At 43.7% G+C, this 17643-nt stretch overlaps 1 protein-coding gene across 1 annotated transcript in view; it reads right to left on the bottom strand.

Moving 5' to 3' along the window:
• Nucleotides 1–17415, bottom strand: part of BAZ1B (bromodomain adjacent to zinc finger domain 1B) — a 51452-nt gene extending 34037 nt beyond the window's left edge. Inside the window, exons 1-6 of the mRNA XM_076354882.1 lie at nt 17303–17415; nt 10584–10700; nt 8263–8407; nt 7167–7365; nt 2815–2936; nt 1757–1954 (exon numbers count right to left, since the gene is read on the bottom strand). Coding sequence (XP_076210997.1) covers nt 1757–1954; nt 2815–2936; nt 7167–7365; nt 8263–8407; nt 10584–10700; nt 17303–17415 — 894 coding nt within the window. The remainder of the gene's footprint in view (nt 1–1756; nt 1955–2814; nt 2937–7166; nt 7366–8262; nt 8408–10583; nt 10701–17302) is intronic.
• Nucleotides 17416–17643: the final 228 nt, after the last annotated feature.

The following is a 17643-nucleotide window of genomic DNA, read 5'->3' as shown; positions in this document are numbered from 1 at the left end:
AGCATCTGGAATGAAGGTGAGACAGGATTCAATTCTGAAGTAATGTGATTGAATATCTGACTGTTTTTAAGCTGCTGAACTAACCTACCTGACAGCATACTTTTAGCACAGAACAGTTTAACCCAGAGCCAAAGAGAGACTGATTTCAGGACTATCTCAGCATCTCAAATTCAGTTTCAGGATGCACCCAGAATACTAATATATTTCAAGAAGTGAAAAATAAAACACCAGGATGTAACCTTTAGGTTATGGATAAAATTACCAGAAAACAGGGGCTGAAAATTTGAGATTCCTTAGCAATAAAAAATTCCACAGCGGTAAGCACAGCAAAAGCTGCAAGCATCTAAGAAGCATTTATTTAAGGACATACACAAACGTGATCAAGTTAAGACTATAGGAATATTCAGATTTTCTGGCTCATGGATGTTCACTCTTGAAGGCTTTAGTTTAAGAGCCCTCATTAGCCCATTAGAGACATTTTTACTGAAGACTGCACGATCACCGAATCCAGTGTCTGCATAACTTCATTCTACAAAAATTCTGTGTTGAAATTTTTGCTGAAGAGAACTACCTAAGCCAAAAGCATCCAGCATTGATATGAATCATGATAATCACAAATTCACAAATATTAGATCTACAACTTATACAGTATATCCAACTGCCACTTATACAAAGTTATTTTGTCAGAACACTAAGTCTGGATTAATAAATTCTCCAGCCACTTCTCAAAATTTAAAAACTCAACATAAATTCAATCTCTATGCCAAGTGGGAGAGACACTACGGAAAGCACCATCCCTAAACATAAAGCTAAGGACTTCTGTAAGTCAAACCAAAGATGTTATAGTTGTGTATTTTTAATTACACTAAGGGTACGCCTCCATCCATCAGTGTGCTGAATAAAAGAATTTGTACACCACCAGCAAATACTTTAATTTCTATTAAGGCAGTGACCCCCCAATACTACAGCAAGGGTAAACACAGCTCAAATATGAAGAATTTATTTTTCCCTTTAAGCAAATCTACAAGCGTCCAGAAGAGTCCATAGAAGCTTGCTAGAAAAGGGTGTTCTCCTCCTGATGAGGAAAATGGGATATAGCAAATAATTCTCTGCTAGTTTTAGAACAACACTTGAAAAAGACCGAGTCCATGAAAAAGTGAGTTTACTAAATGAACAAAGTAGTGCTTTCTACACCCAAAGATGGATTTTAAAACAGCAGATTTCATGATATGGCATTTACTTGGTCAACAGTATATTTGGCTGGTCATTACAGAGGGCTGGGAAAAAACCCATCCCTACTACTTAGAGTATTCAGTACAAAACTTGTGGTATCTACCATCATTCAATCCAGCACCATACAAGAACCAAGCATCATGAAATCAAACACATCCAGCTCTTGCACTGTAACCATGAAAAGGGCCCAATAACTGACATTACCAGGTAAGGGCTATAGCTCTTCCATTTGTCTTACACCAGGAAATCATGTCTTTACTTGCAGACAAGTAATGCAAACTATTGGGGAAAAAAAAAATAATAATCAAGAAAAGGCAGTTACACCTCAAATTTTCAAAGTAGACCACCGTTTCAGACATTCATGCTGCGTCACCTCACAAAGGGTCAATCTTCAAAAGAGCGGGCCTTCCTGCTCTGCATCTCTCTAAGCTGATGCAACTGGCACACTGAAGTCTCTGCCAAAGACTGTTTAAGGGCAGGGAATGGGTGAGAAAGCAAAGGAGGTACTTTTAGGAATTCTTACCTTATGTGGGTCAAGCAAGAAGTCACTAAATTTACTGGGGAGAGAGTATTTCTTCACTAACTCATCCTCCACTACCCACGGGGCATTCTCACACGTGCCGGCCCGTAGCGCATTATGACGGATGAAGTACCTCAGGATCTCCTTGTTGGGAGGACGCTCTGTACGGACTAAGCTGTCTGCTGGTACGTTGCTGATGATCTTGGAGATAACAAACAGACAGACTGTTAACATTTAACATCTAATCACATTATAAATACATATGTGGCTAAAAGGAGCAAGGACCATTGTACTGCTTCATGCCCACAAACTCTTCGCTCTTTCAAAGCTCTCTTGCAAAGACTCAAACCAAACCAAACAGAACTTGCAGAACTGAGATGCACAATAGAGATTGGTGGGAGATTCAGTTAGCCAAAAAAGTAAAACACGTTAGTTTATGTTGCAGATTTCTTGCCAAAGCCCACTGCTTTATCTCTGACCTTCCTTTGGCTTGTGCTTGCTACTAACTTAAAAGCTTTTACGTACTAATGTTTATTTTGTTTTGATTTTTTTCCTGAGACCAGAGGAGTAACTCTGCAAGTGGTACTCATTAAACTGAGGTCAGCACTGCCTCTCTTGTCAAATTAGCAAACAGATGACAAAAAGCACACAGCAGCACTGCAGCTACACCGAGCTTCCTGAAGCGCAGCTACCTACGACTCTCAGAGGAGCTCAGTTAGAACAAGAGCAGCAACTGCCGCTTATGATTTAACTAGTCTACCTCTGACCAAGTTTCATTAACTGCCTGACCAGAGATTAGCCAGTTAACAGCAATCACTCTAAAGCTACTGTAGCAGCGTGTGGTATCAGGGAATTGTCAGGTGTCTCCATGCACAAACCCCAATTATATATAGAAAAAGCCAGGCTAGTCAGCCTCACAGGCAGCTACAGCCATCCTGCTTCTAATACCATGACTCTGGCAGAAAGTACTACATTGTGCTGTACAGACACACTGATAGTGATTATTTAATTAAACTTGCATATTCATGTTATAATAGAAAGGATTCAAGCAGACAACTCACCTTATCTTCATTTTTCAGCTTGACATCATACTTGTGTGGCAGGAATTTAGGTGGAACCCACTTCCTTTCTTCCTTCTTCAAAGAAGTGGGAAGCTTCCGAGGAGACCTACGTGCTCGATCGTCTGATAAAGCAAGGTAAGACATTAAGTGTCTTAGTATTAGAGTCAAAAAAAAAAAAAAAAAAAAAAAAAAAAAGTTAAAGAATCCAGACCATCGCTGGACTGGGCACCCCACCCCTTGCTATCTATACAGTGTTTGGTTAAACTAGAACATCAGGAAAAAAGTCTCAAATCAGATTTTAGAAATATCCTGAAGATGCAGGCTGGCAATGGAGTCCCTAAACAGCTCTCAAGTAGGAGGTAACACCTATCTTCAAGGAGTATAAAGGACCACTTGCAGTATTTAAACCCATCTCTCCACAGACAGTAAGCTGCAACTACCTATGCAATGGGAGAAAATGTCTATAAAATTCATGAAGTGGAGACAGGTTTCATAACCTAACCAGTAACCTGCTTAGGGAGCTCCTGCCGAGAGCCCTAGCTGTCTCTGCCGTGACACATTTGAAATAATTCTACTGCAGGGATTACTGACTCTAAATTAAAGTAACTTTTAAAATCATTTAACTTTGGTGGCCATTAAGCGTTTTACAGTTATAAGCCCTATGTGTATGGGCTAGCTTAGCTGGAGATTTTAAGCATACCAGTCTTTTTATTCTCAAGAGATGTAACTGAAAGAGTACAAAGGCATCACATCTTCTTGCCAGCTGGTGTTGAGTCTATTATTTCTATATTCCGGTTGCGAATGTTAATCAATTAAGACAAAATCCAAGCTTACTGAAGAAAGCGATCCCCAAATGTTTTTATGTTTGTGGTTATGACTCAAAGAAAACAATAAAGCAAGCATGACAGATGAGAATAATTATCTACTAAGTATACGCAGAATACAAGTAGATGCTAGACCTAAGTCAGACTTTTGAATATATACATATATATTTAAAATTGTCACATTGTAAGCCCTATAGCATTTAAGCTTCAGCAGCATTATAGCTCACATGTTATAAAACCAAGTTCTGCGCCCCCGCCCCCCTGCCTTCCAAAATCAGTCACCTTGGCTAGGGAACAGATCGCAGATGCTATGGGCTCACTGCACCATATACATAAATGTGCAGCTACTTCCCACATTTGTGCTACATTTCAGATAATGCAATGTAGAATCCTCTGCACCAAGCATCACTCATTATAGAAGCTTTTCTTTAAAATAAAACCCCTGAATTTCGTAACAGTGATAGTATGTGTGAAAGGAGACTAATCCTCTCATTGCACGTCAGGCTGAGACGTAACTTTTGCCTGCTTTGGTTCCACATTTGTATTAAAAAAATCTTGGTAAGTTCACAAATACTGAACTATGTTTTTCTGCTCAACAGCACAATGGAAATCACATACAAGACACTTCAAGCTCTGTAACAGACCTGCTTTCAGAGATCTGCCTCAATGTCTTTTAAGTGTCTGAATGTTATCTTTGCTGGATGTGCATACCACACGTAGCACATTTATATTTAAGAAATAACAATGTGTTGCTTAGTCCTGGCTCTGACTTTGAAGGACTCTGTTACACTGCTGCTTCTGAAACAGGCCTGTAAGCGACATCTCCTTTTGTGATTTACTTTCTAGATTCTAGAAATAGGGATGACTACACTGAATTCCATCAAGCAGCACCTGGATACTAAGGGGTGGGGAAGAAATCACTATACATTCCTTCCTAAAGATATTTTACAAAAAGCATACTTCATTTGTTGTTGCATTGTACTGTAATAAAATTTACATTTACTACGCTACTGGAACCTCATAAAGCATCCATGCTGTTGTCTCCTTCTATTCACCACTTATTTTGGATTTTCCAAAGCAGTATTAGTTCCAAGTACAGCTCAAAAGCTGCAGAACCTGCCTTCAGTAGTTCATCATCCATTTTCAGGAAAAACTAGCCTTTCCTCTCACTTCTGCAGATTTTCCAGAGTTCACTCCCTAAGCAACTAAAAATACAAAGCCGCTTCATACTGCACGTATGACGCAATAAAGCTGGTATAAAGCCTTATTTTTAGCTTCTGAGGCACAGTAGACTCCTAACCAGAGAGAATGAAGCTCTCTTTCTCTGCCCCTTTTTTCCTCCAACAAAATCAGCAAGTTTGACATAAGTATTCGTAAAAATGCTAAGGTTAACTCTGCCCCCTCGTGTGTGCACAGAAAGATACAGCTCTTACGTCACACACGGTTATGCAGAGTCTGTTATTGCTTCTAAATGCTCACTCTTGTGTAGTGACCTCAACCCACATTACCAGTGGTCAAGTATGCAAATTATTAGAAAGAAAAAGTCAGCCTAAGCGTGGCTAGGTACCTCCAGATACTGTACACAGCCTCCTGCAGGTGCAGCTCAGGGCCTGAACCCACTAAATGAAAACAAGTCTTTACTACTTCTGTAGTATGCTGTACAAATGTAACAAATGCTACGTAGTGATTTTAATGGACTCTGGAATATAGATTCAGTAACGAGTTTACTATGAACCTATGCTCTATTATAACCCAGAATATAAAAGCATTAGCAATAAAATATCCTTTTAATAAATGCATATGTACAAGGAGAAGAGTTAAAAGAATGAGCAACCTGGATCTAGTTGAAGATGTCCCTGCCCACGGCAGGGGGGTTGGATTAGATGACCTTTAGAGGTCCCTTCCAACCCAAACTATTCTATGATTCTAATGAGTACTTACTGCTTTCACTGATTATATTATGACTCTGCTAGCATCTCTGATTTGAAAATGTTGAGGTTCATCTTTTACAGAAAGAGTAGGACAGTCCCAGTCTATAGAGGCGACTAAACACAGGTCAGATAATCGGCTGAGTCAGACTGAAAAAGGCGCAGGAATCCCCATTCCTGCAGTATTCTTCCAATCTCGGAGCGCTGTACTGGCAATGTCAGTAAGAGCTCAGCTGAACACAGCTGGTTAGAATACTGCACACCAATGAACAAAATATTATGGTAGACTTTATGAAACACCCAAGCCCAAAAATGCTGCTGTGAACTTGGTCCATGAGCATTTTTGAAGTAAAAGGTATTTCCCACACCTTTTATGAGGTAGTTTGAGAGAACTACCACTCAATTAAAAAAAAACCCAAAACCAGCCACTCAAACATGCATTAGTCCCCCTCCAAGCACTACCACTGTTTCAAGGGATGAGTATAAGGCCAGATCATTTCTGCAACACTTTTTTTTTCCTTCCTGGTTATACAAAACACTGCAGTGAAATCAAAACAGCTCATAACTTTTTCCAGTACCAATCAGAAACATTTGACTATTATTAAGCTTGGGACCAGAGCTTGGTAGAACTTGTTTTGCACTCCTGACTTTGCTATTAGCTTGCTGGGCTGTTTTCAGAGTTTCCTCTTCTCCATATTAGAGGTGGTTATGTACACCTTCCCCAGATGTTGGGGTAGCTATTTACAAATGTAAACAGTTTATTACATTTATGTGCTTTTAAAATTAAGCTATCCAGATTAGAGGTATGCTCTGGGGTTGGTTTTTTTGTTTGTTTGTTTTAAAACACTTTTTGAAATCTCTTTTAAAGAATCTTCTAATTCCATTTTTAAGAAGTTACACAGGACATGAAACTAATTTTTTTTTTTTTTCTCTTTCAACAGTACCTTCTCAGAGTCAAGAAAAGCCTTGGACATCCACTGTTTAGTTCTGCAGCAAGGAGGAACAGATATGAAAGAGGGGAACAATGTTTCAAAGCATGCTTTATTTTGAATCCTTAGAAAAAAAAATTAATATGCATTTTTCCTGCATGAATTTTGTCTCAGCATTTGAAAACTGGAAAGGAGATAAACCAAAATAAAAAAACCCTTATTTTTCTATGTCAACTGGGGACATGAAAGAGAATTAGAGAGAATTGTCTCTGACTGCAGAACAACAGGCTTTAGAACTAGAGATGTTTGTTCTGATGATGAACATCACAGCAGAACTTTACGATTCTGCATGAACCTTTGCTGTTCCCCTCCCCCTTTTTTTTTTAAATACACTTCTTATATTTTCGAAGCTTATACGTTTCATGCATAGCTTTCGTTACTACACTTAGAATGACCGCACATTTTCTGCTTTAAAACAGGCAAGAACAGTTGAAAGCCAACAGCACTGATGCCACCAAAGATGCACCACTAACAGTGACAATTTCAGGATATTCGTTACATAACACTGTTTAAACATCGCGTACAACATTCACAGCCCAGGCCCAAGACGTACATAAATTCAAATACTCACTTCCAGGTGCTACCTACTGGCATGCTGTCTTACTACTTACTCATACTTTCCCTCCTGTTGTCATCCTCCTTCAGGATAGCTTCCTTCTGGTTGTCCTGGGCTGCCTGGCTGGAGTTCTCCTTGTCGCTGGATGGGGAATCACAGGCTCCGTCAGATTTCTTTTCCGAGGCCTCTTTATCAACTTTCTCCAGGGGATGTATTTTCACAACTTTCACAGGCAGTATTTTCTCCTTACCAACCTGCACGGAAATATTGATGAAAACTGAACCTGAGCAAGACACATGAACTAATGAGCTTTAACGCTACGAGGAAGGACAAAAAGCAGCTAAGAAGACCTACAAACAGTAGTTTGGCAAAACACTTAATTGACATCCTCCTTGAGAGAAGCTCATGATCCCTCTCATGAAACAATTACAGGATTTCTTTCTACTACTCCTACCTGGAAGTTCTGTACAAAATGCTAAGAAAGAGAGAACTGCCAACCCACAAGTTTTTCCAGTGTTTAATAATGCTGCTTTCTCAGCCTAAGGAAAGAGTGTGTGTGCAAGGCGCAAGCATGCTCTCTCAGCAGCCCCAGTTGAGAGAATATGTCCTAAACAGATTCCTAACAGAGAACATTTTATAACTTTCCCTTATTTTTAACAAGTTTGAGTTTTCCCCGTCATTCCCAGTTTTGGAGGGCATTTTCTAATCATTAGAGCATTGTTAGAGATTTGTAAGCAGTTGACTTCAAGCTGCATTAGTTTAAGACTACCACTCCTTCTGGGAACATGTTAGGTTGAAAGATTACAGCACATTATACATAATCAAAATATGTATTTTTATATATATTTAAATATATAGACAGACCATCACATATTTAAGCAGTGTAACAAATCTATGTCTACTTCCCCATGCACACACATAGATCAGTCATTTTTCTCTCGCCATCAGTATGGGTCATCCACGTGCTTCTGCTTATGGAACCATTTTGCATTCAAAAGCAGATGCTGTCACTGGGATTCTATAGAAAAGAAATTCTCACCATCTTTCCGATAATGTAAGTGGCTAACATATTTTTCCCATCTCCTGCCTTTAGGTATCCAAAATTAGCTCTGTGCAAAAGCATGGGACAAAATGGAAAATTAGATCCTTACCTCAAAGTCACACTCTTCTCCCACCGCAAATTTGGTCATGATCTCCAGCCAAGCTGCATCCACCAACTTTTCCAAAGATACAGTGTTGTGGTGGACTATTTCCAGTACCAGTTTCTCATACCAGATGGGGAACTCCTCCTTCAAGCTGAGCAAGCACATAAGTTCTCATTATTCAGGGAATAAAAGCCAAAATGCAAAGTAGCCTCCCATTTCGCAATTCCGGGAACATTAACAGCCAGGACAATGTTTGGGGCAGATGCCACATTAGCATGCAAACATCCAAGGGCTTTTTGCTGCCCTCCCCCCAGCACCCCCCCAAAGTGTTAATTGGCATGACAATACAAATTGTACTTGTCCTTCCCAGAAGGAACACCATAAAGCATTCTGGAAGAGCAGCGCTGACGGTGAACCCTTTCTCGCTGGTTATTACTGCCTCTCTATTAAATGTTAAATATATACCAAGATCATGTCATTATTCTGGGGCTTGTTTCTTTAAAATTTTTGCTTCCAACAGTAACACGATGCTGATGAACATTTAGCATTTCTTTCTTCCCAAACAGACTGCTAACACAACAGTAAAGATGATAGAGGCAGGCTGACACAATCAAATTATCTTTCCAGAAAAAAATATTTTGTGTGTTTCACCATGTCATGATCTTCAAACTTTTTCATTCAGAGAGAAAGGACTGTCACAAATTTACTTGACTTGATTTCCTTTCTAAAAGATCAGGTCAGTTAGCTGATAGGAGTACTAAGAAATATATTGCATAAAGCTTTCTGGCTAAAAAGGAAAGTCCGTTTCAAGTTACTGTAAGGAGGAACAAAATACTCCATTTTTCCAAAACCCTTTCAGCTTCCCAGACTCAGGGATCCATTGCTGACAACCCTCAGCTATATTTGCTGTTCTACAACTGCCATGAACAAAATGGTCCCTTCAGCAAACTGCCTAAATGAACTTTTTTTATTCGGACTAGTGTCAGGTATTAAAGCAGCCAGCAAACTGCCTTGGAAGCTTTTAATCCCGTTTCAAAGAGACAAGACCAAAATCTCATTTCACAGTCTTTTTTTCCCACATTTAGAGAGACTATAGCTATATTTGTTATTGAGAAATCTTCCATTTATATTTAATTTACATTTCTTAATGTTTTCAGAAGTGGCCAACCAATCCAACATTGTCAACCAAAAGTAAGCAACACTAGACCAGTGTTTTTTGACTCAGGATTCTAAGTTTATGGAGCTGGCCCTGCACCCTCCTCTCCAACAAGAACACTAGGGAGTGTGAAGTACTGACTGAAGACAGTACTTCAACCCTCACAGAAATTAGGACCATTAGCAAATACGTTTCTTATTTGTTGCCTTTAAGGATGCAATTAAGGATGTGATTAACCTCAAACGATGGGGAATTCCTCCTTAGGCTAAGGCTATTAACACTTCTGCCAATGAATCAGAAACGTGGATTCTTCATTGAAGAGAGGCAGCAGAAAACTTCACCTCTTATGTAGTACTGCTGACAATCTTCCCAGTTTAAATCCAGGAAAAAAAAGTCACAGAAGTCCAAGTCATCAGTTCACAGAACAGAGAAACATGCCATTTGTTTGGCGTAATTCCTACAATTTGGTAATCACGAAGTAAGTTATATATGTCGGTTGAGCCAAGGACTCGCACCTTTACAGAAAATTCCCTTCTACGGCAAGGGTGATGCTGGATCTCAACCAAGGATTCGGGGCCTGTGCTGTGTGCTAGAGGGGGAGGTCAGGGACACGGCAGCCTGGAAGAACACTGGTGGCCTGAACTGAGTAATGACTCTTGCTGGTTTCCCTTTGTTCTTTATTGTTTCAAGTAGAGCAGATCCCCCAAAATCTCACTCCAAAATAATTTTTTTTATTTAGTACAACAACTGATTCCAATGCAGATCTGGGAAAAAAATTACAGCTGTGGACCTGGCTGATGTGAAACACTTCAACAGCCTCTTTCTACTGTATTTTTACTTTAGCTCCTTCAAGATTTATTTTTTTCCCCTCTGAAAAATTCCCATTACTCAAGGGGCTTTAAAATATGCCAAGTACCATATGCTGAACTATTTTGGTTCAAGTAATAGCAAGATACAGCACTAAATAAGTACATTACTCAACTGCATTAGTGATGGCATCAAATTTGGACTTAATTTGCTTTCAACTCCAGAATCCCCAGATCTACTTACAGCCAGTAAAAAGCTACTTATCTCACCTCATAAACTAGCAATCACATATCATTCCCAAGTCCACTCTTCTGCCCCCGATGCCTACAGACAGACACATACCAATTTCTTCACTGGTACTTACAGCTCAGCAACTTCCTGCTCCTCCTCCCAAGCCTCTTTGTGCGTCAGCTGGCTGCTTCCTGTGCTTTTGCACGTCCATATGCGTTCGCTGTACCTCTCTAAACGTGCTTCGTACTCTCTGCAGAAGCGGCAGCTCAGGAAAACAGGATTTATGCAGTGGAGAGCATAATCACAGTAGCACAAGACAATCACATTCAATTAAACCCTTACTATTGGAGTGCACAAAGGCTGAAGATCGCTACAGTACAGTTCGACCCTGTGTCTACCACGGAGATGCTGTGTTAAATCCAGTAGGTTTCAGACCAGGATGCACCGGAGCTTTCTGCAGCTGAAATGCCCGTCCTGTTCGGCACTGGCATGCAGACGGTGCCACACCACCACCAGTTCAGCTGAACTGCACAAGGGGAATACATATGGCCGAATGTTTCATGGCATTGCTACGTGACTTTTCAGCTTTTCCAGTCTGATTCACTGGAAAACAGCACAATGTCACATGCACGTGCAGGAGACATGGCATGGACTGCCGCCAAATGCCCGACAATAGCTGTTGGGGAACTACTACTACTACTGCCTTAGGATGGTGTTACAAACTCTAGATGCAAATTACCTGTCTACCCAGTACCCCCAATCTTTTGAGGAAAAAACCTAAAAGCTTTGGAACTGAAATCACTAGAAAGGCCGCCTTTCCTTTGGTTTCCAACAAGAGCAGCCTCCTGTGTTAGCACGTGAGGATCTTTCTCACCAACTACATCACCTGCTTCCCGTATCACAACCAGCCTCAAGGTTAAGTTATTCTGGCCGTTAGGATTAATGGGTGCACAGGCAAGTCACCGTGGTGCAGACAGCATTATGAATTACAGCATTAGCTACTCTGTTGTAAGCATCTGTGGCTATGCTCTACCCGTTCCACCTAAGCAGTAATTAACTGTCAGTGTAAACAGATATAAGCTACTTCATACTTTTTATGGATAGAACATGTACAGGCACAATTATCAGAAAAGCTAGCACAGTGTAAATCCATACCAACTTACCCCGTGGCAGCCTGCTTAAGTTGCCATATGCTTACCGATGGTAATTTAAGTGGACAAATTATGAGAGAGGCAAGAAGAGCATCTTTCCCTTCTCCTTCAGCATGCTCTCCAGCAGAAAAGCAAGCACAGAGTACAAAGCATACTTGTAACAACTACAGCGGCTCAGCCCGCTGCAGCACAAGTGCTAATTATGAGAGTCTCTGTGGGAACAAGCAGATTGCTCCACGCTCCTGCGAAGGCAGAGCCACCAGCCACAGCAAACCGCTCATCGTATCCTGCATGTGCTTTGTCTTTCAAGAAAATTTTAGTGCAACTAACCTATTTTTTTAATTATTATTATTTTTTTAAGATTCCTATTAGGAAGCCAAATGACAACTCCAACAAAGCCAATTTTCTTGGACTTTTCTTCACAGCCCCAAGGTAAAGCACAACAAGGTACAGAAGCTGCACCGTGGATGTTGATACACAGGTATCTTACAGCCACAGCAACTGGTGCTATGCAAGAATATAAGCAGGAACAGAGCCACCTCCAGAGGAGGCTGCCACTCCTGTCAGTATTCCCTCTGCCCGGAGCAGGTCTTAAAACCAAGGAGAAATCATGCGGTTCCCCAGCTTACCCTGCTTGTGGAATCTCCTACTCTTCAGTGGATGAACAGCCATCTGACAAGTCATCACCCCACTAAGTTTTGAGCCCTCTGGCCAATTCTTACCCCTCCCTGAGGTTTCAAAGATGCTTAAGTTTCCATAGAAATGAGAAGTGCTACAGGGCAGTGGCAGGAAGCGCCGTTGCTGTGATGGGGCAGTGGCAAGGAGTAACCACAGCTTACAGAGGAACTCATCTGCCCAGCACCACCGACCAGACCAGAAGTGTGATTTTAACAAATCTTTGTAGTGATACTGAGCTGGGGGCGGGGGGGAAATCAAACAAGAAACCAGGAGTCCTCAAACAAGAAACCAGGAGTCCTCAAACAAGAAACCAGGAGTCCTCAAACAAGAAACCAGGAGTCCTCAAACAAGAAACCAGGAGTCCTCCTTGTATTTTCAGCAGTTAACCACTTTAACAATGACTAAACTGCAACCATAACACTATTCCTTCCTGTGTCTTTCCCACAAAAAGACGACTTAAAAAGCAGATTCGATCCTCACAGTAGACAGGAGCCTACACATACAAGCAACAGCGGTCTTCAGCTTCATTCAGCAACCCGACCTTCACTCTCCCCTGGGCTTTCCTTCTGCACGTCTGTGGACACCACCTAGATACGAAGGACTTGCAGCTGCCATAACACAAATGCTAAAGGAAAGACACACTTCTCAAGGGTTCAGGACATTGCCTTAATAAACCTTCAATAGTCTAACTATAAACAAATTTGAGATATGTCTGGGAAATAAAATTATGGCCTACTTCCCTCCTACATTTATCAACTTTCTTCTCTCTAGACCTGTGAGGAGATTCCTTTCCTTCCAGCAAGGAGAGCAAGGGAGCTGATCTCCAGTTGAAAAATAACTGAAGGCTATGTTTTTTCCTAACACCATTTCCCATATTGACAGGAAGATCCACGAGAATTTTCCCCAAGAATTTTCCCCAAGAATTTTCCCCTCCTTATAACACCTATGACAACAAGCTTAATTGCACCATATCAAGACCCATATTTTTCAGATCAACACTGAATTTAAAAGCGGCAGGTATAGCAATTTCTCTGTCCAGCTCAGCTCTGCCTCTCAAATGCAATTTAATTCCACCTACAGCTGGTCAGCTCATCTAACACTGACCCTTGGACACATTCCTTAACCAGCGCTCAAGACTCGTGCCCACAGTGCCCACCCTGCCTTTGTGCTCTGCCATAAGCTCCTGAGGTTCTGCTTTGAAATCCTGGGGCCAGCACAAAGCCAAAACGCGGGAGGATGTTTTTGCAAAGTTTACTATAGCTCAGACTTTCCACTACACATACGCTATTTGTCCTTTCCACTCAGGCTGGAAACAAACCCAAGAAATTTCAGACTGTTCAGCAGGTCTGATTCAAGACTACAAGTGAGGGCTTACTGGTATGCCACAACCAACCCATCTCTCTACACAGTTGGAGCTGCCATTGCCGCAAATTCCCAACACAATAATAAATAAAAACCCCTGGACACCAGCTACTTGCGAACATTCCCCAAAAAGCCATGAATAACACACAAGCTAAATAAACAGCTGACTACCCACTGCGTAACAGTTAATACATCACATCTGTTTGCATCACCCTGAAGACCACTTAATGTTGAAAGGCAGAAAACAAGTTACATTAAAAACAAGGGGCCCTTTAAAAGAAAAATGTTTAAAAGTAAACAAGCTAACCACTGCACAAGATGACTATTAAGAGCATACAAAGTTTACTTCTTCCTGCATTATTGATGCGCTCTCAGAAATGACTATCAACTCCACAATAGCTTTAGAGTATCTTAATTGTTTCCACTTGTGTTAGCTAAGAAGGCAAACTTACCAGGAAGGTCAGTACATTTGTAAGACACTACTCCCTGGGTGGGTGGCAAAGTTTTCCTAGAACTGCAGAGCGTGACACAACCGTGCTTTGGTGCTGCCATCTTTCAGCCAGAGTTTAACTGGCTGATATCACACGTGAAGATGTGAACGACAGCCTTTAACTTGCATGCCAAACGCGGCCCGATTCCTCGTGTTCTCTGTGCTGCTTACCATACAAAAACGCTAACTAAAGACAGACAGCAAGCTTTTATCTGGGAAGGAAAGCAACATAGCTTCCCAAAACCGTACACTGATGAAAGGAAAGCTTTGGCTGGAATAGTCCCTTCTTGCCAGTCCAGGCTGGTTAGGCCTCTGAAGCGAGCATCTCTCTGGAGCTGGCAGTGCAGTTTTCCAAACCGCAGCCAGTATAGCAGAACACACGATGCAGCAGTCCCATGCGCTAATGGAAGAGATGACCTGCTCACCAGGGAACAAATTCGGTGTTTGGTAGACATCAAATGCTCAGTACCTGTGCCACAGACCAGGTGCACAGGTGACAAACTGGACAAGACCGTACCACGCATGAAGCATTTGCCTGACACCTCACGTATCTCAGAGCAGATCCTGCAGAGCTCCTGCGAGGATGAGTCTACCTCTGACTGCCCAGCAATCCACCCATCCCCACACCCACACAATTAGCAAGGCTGACTCTGAGTCAGACACCAGAAGCCCAAGGCTTCACCAGGACACAATGGGCTCTACACAGCATGGTTTCTCTTAAAAGGTTTTTGGGGGATTTGGCAGTCGAAGGAAGCCACATAAAGCTACAAAGAAATATCAGACCCAAATAAACACCTGAGCTCTGATGACCAGCCTATCCCTCTGTCCACTGCTTCTGACACTTTTTTAACACACACCCATGGGCAGATGTCTCTCCTCATATACAATACTCCAATCTCCATTTTTTGTTCAACCCAATCTACAGTTGCAAATCCTAATAAATAAAAAAAAAAGTTTTTTTCTGTCTTTCAAACACCTCAGTTGTAGCTGTGCAGTATAAGAACCTGTACCCCCTTTAGGGGAAGAGCTGATCAACAATTTTTCCAACGTGGAAAAAGAAAAGTTCAGGAGACCGTATTCTGCCAGGCCTTGGCATAAACGACACCAAGTGCTGCTCCGGATGAAGACTCGGGTACCTCTTGACACGCCCGCTCTGCAGGCAGTTCCCATCCACAAAAGCCATTCCTCTGCGCTATCTAGGATAAACAGAAGTGACAAAAAAAACCAACCCTCCGAGCCTTCCTTAGGTAACATCTCCCTTCAACTTACTGACTCATTTGCAATTTTCTGTTCCACTTTTTGCCTAGCTTATATTATACGCAGTCAACAAAGCAAGACAGAAACCCAACATTACTTAGTTTCTCTTTTTAGCTTCATGACGTCTATCCACCAAGATGAACCTTCTAGAACATGCTAGGCTGTCTGCCTCCCCCGCATCCCATGCAGTACTTTCTCCAAGAGAAGAGCATCCCTCTAGAACCTCAGTGCCTGCATTGGTTTCCTCTTTCCTTCTGACCCTGCAGCTAACGCCATCCCCTCTGAGGATGAGAAACCATCCCTTTTTTTCCTTAATGTTAACACCATCCAAGTGTCTGCAGAAACACATCCTCCATCTACTCACAGATCCACAAGAGCGATACCAACAGACTGGTGCTCTCAGAAGGTGCCCCATAACTCCCCTATGCTGTACCTACAAGGTAGACAAGCCTTAAAGCCACATCTTCTTTTACAAAAGCAGTAATTAGGATTAAACTCTGCCTTTTTGATCACTGATCGCTCCTGGTAGGGAAAGAGAGAGAACAGGTCTCTGACCGATCAGATGGATGACTGAGCTACTTTCAGTTTCTACACACCACAATAGCAGGTTTTTGAGTCACAGATCGAATGCTTTAATTTAAAAAACTGTTAAAAAGCAAGTCTCTAACACTCTACGCAATCTCATTTTATTGGGCTGAATGCATTAGCAATGCCTATCTGCACTCATATATGCATATCCTCTTCAAAAGCTACCTAATCCTTCCTAGGGGCTTTCCCTGGCTGTTCTTCATACTGAAGTAACAAGACACTCTCCAATACAGGGGTCTGTATAAGTTCTGGAGTTTCTTTGTCTTCCGTGCCGCCAAGATCTCCGACATATATTCCTATAGTCACGCATTTCCGCCTCACTTCCAGTCCTTCCTTCAGTCCTCAATTGCTCACGTCTTGATCCTCATAACACAAACGACAAACCAGCCTCCTGAAGTAGCAGTCTGCAGGTTACAGCGCAGAAGTCCTGCCCCTCCAGCCCTACACGGGGCCTGAACAGTAACTCTGTGGCTGCACATCTCCGTGACAGTTGTCTGCCTTGCCCACCTCTGCGCCCTGCCGCCCAAGGACTGTCACATGCGGACTCTCGCGGAATCATAAAAAAGAAAAAAAAAATGTTTTTCATGCAAAAGCAGCCCAGAAGAAGATACTCACAGTCAGACTGAAAACCTGGGTTCTCCACGGGCGAGCTGCTTCTGTCACTATTTTATCCTCCTCCTTGTGGGAGTCTCTAGTTCCAATGCCACCCCTTACCCACGGGATACACACCCCAAATTTGTACTTCAGACCCCCTCGAGAACTGCTTCTGCGCTAATTGCATTGATCAACCCCCTGCCTACCGGCATCCGTGGAACACGCAGACAGCTCCCGGTTCCCGGCAGCCTTTACCCGTTAGTTTCCTTCCACGGCCGCGCCGCCTCAGAGCGCTTCAGCCCCGCGGAGCTGCTGTCCCCGCTCCCCCCGCCTCGCCTTCCATCCCCCTGGAACCGCGTTTCAAACCGGGTCAGAAACTTGTCAGGGAACAACCGGCGGCACGGGCCCGGCGGCACGGGCCGGGCTCCCCTCACGGGCCGGGCAGAAGCACCGCCGGCGGCCGGGCCCTTCCCGCGAGGACCCGGCGCCGGAGGAACCGAACGGCCCCGCTCCCGGCCCCGCTGCCGCTTTGTTCTGCCCCGCCGTCCCGTCCCCCCCGCGCTGGGCCGCCCCGCGGGAGGGCCGGGGCCGCCGCGGAGGCCGGTTCCGCGCCCAGCAGCGGCGGGCCCGCTCGGCCCGGGGGCGGCCGCCGCGGCAGGTGACAGCGGCGCCGCAGGAGCCCTCCCCGCCGCCCCGTCCCCATCCCCCCGCGCCCCCGGGCCGAGCGGATACTCGCGGGTGCGGAAGGCCTCCTGCGTGTGGGGGATGACGAACCGCTCCCCCGGCTCCCCCGGCGGCAGCGGCTTGGCCAGCGGGAAGGGCTTGCGGCCCAGCAGCGGCGCCATGGCGGGACGAGGCGGGGTCCCGGCCGGAGCCGGCGGATCCGCGCGACGACCCCGGCGGCGGCGGCGGCGGCGGGACCCGGGCGGGAGGATTGAAAAATGGCGGGAGATTCCCCTCCCCCTCCCGGGCGGGCGGCGGGCCGAGCCTCGCCGCGCGCACCCGAACCTGCCTCCCGCCCCGCAGGGCCCGCCCCCGCCGCCGCGGCCCCGGGAGCCTACTGGCGGGCCGCC

Source organism: Aptenodytes patagonicus, chromosome 17 (assembly GCF_965638725.1).
Source record: "Aptenodytes patagonicus chromosome 17, bAptPat1.pri.cur, whole genome shotgun sequence".
Taxonomy (NCBI): Eukaryota; Metazoa; Chordata; class Aves; order Sphenisciformes; family Spheniscidae; genus Aptenodytes; species Aptenodytes patagonicus.
The sequence above is the reverse complement of the archived record's forward strand: the minus strand, read 5'-3'. Positions and strand labels throughout refer to the sequence as shown.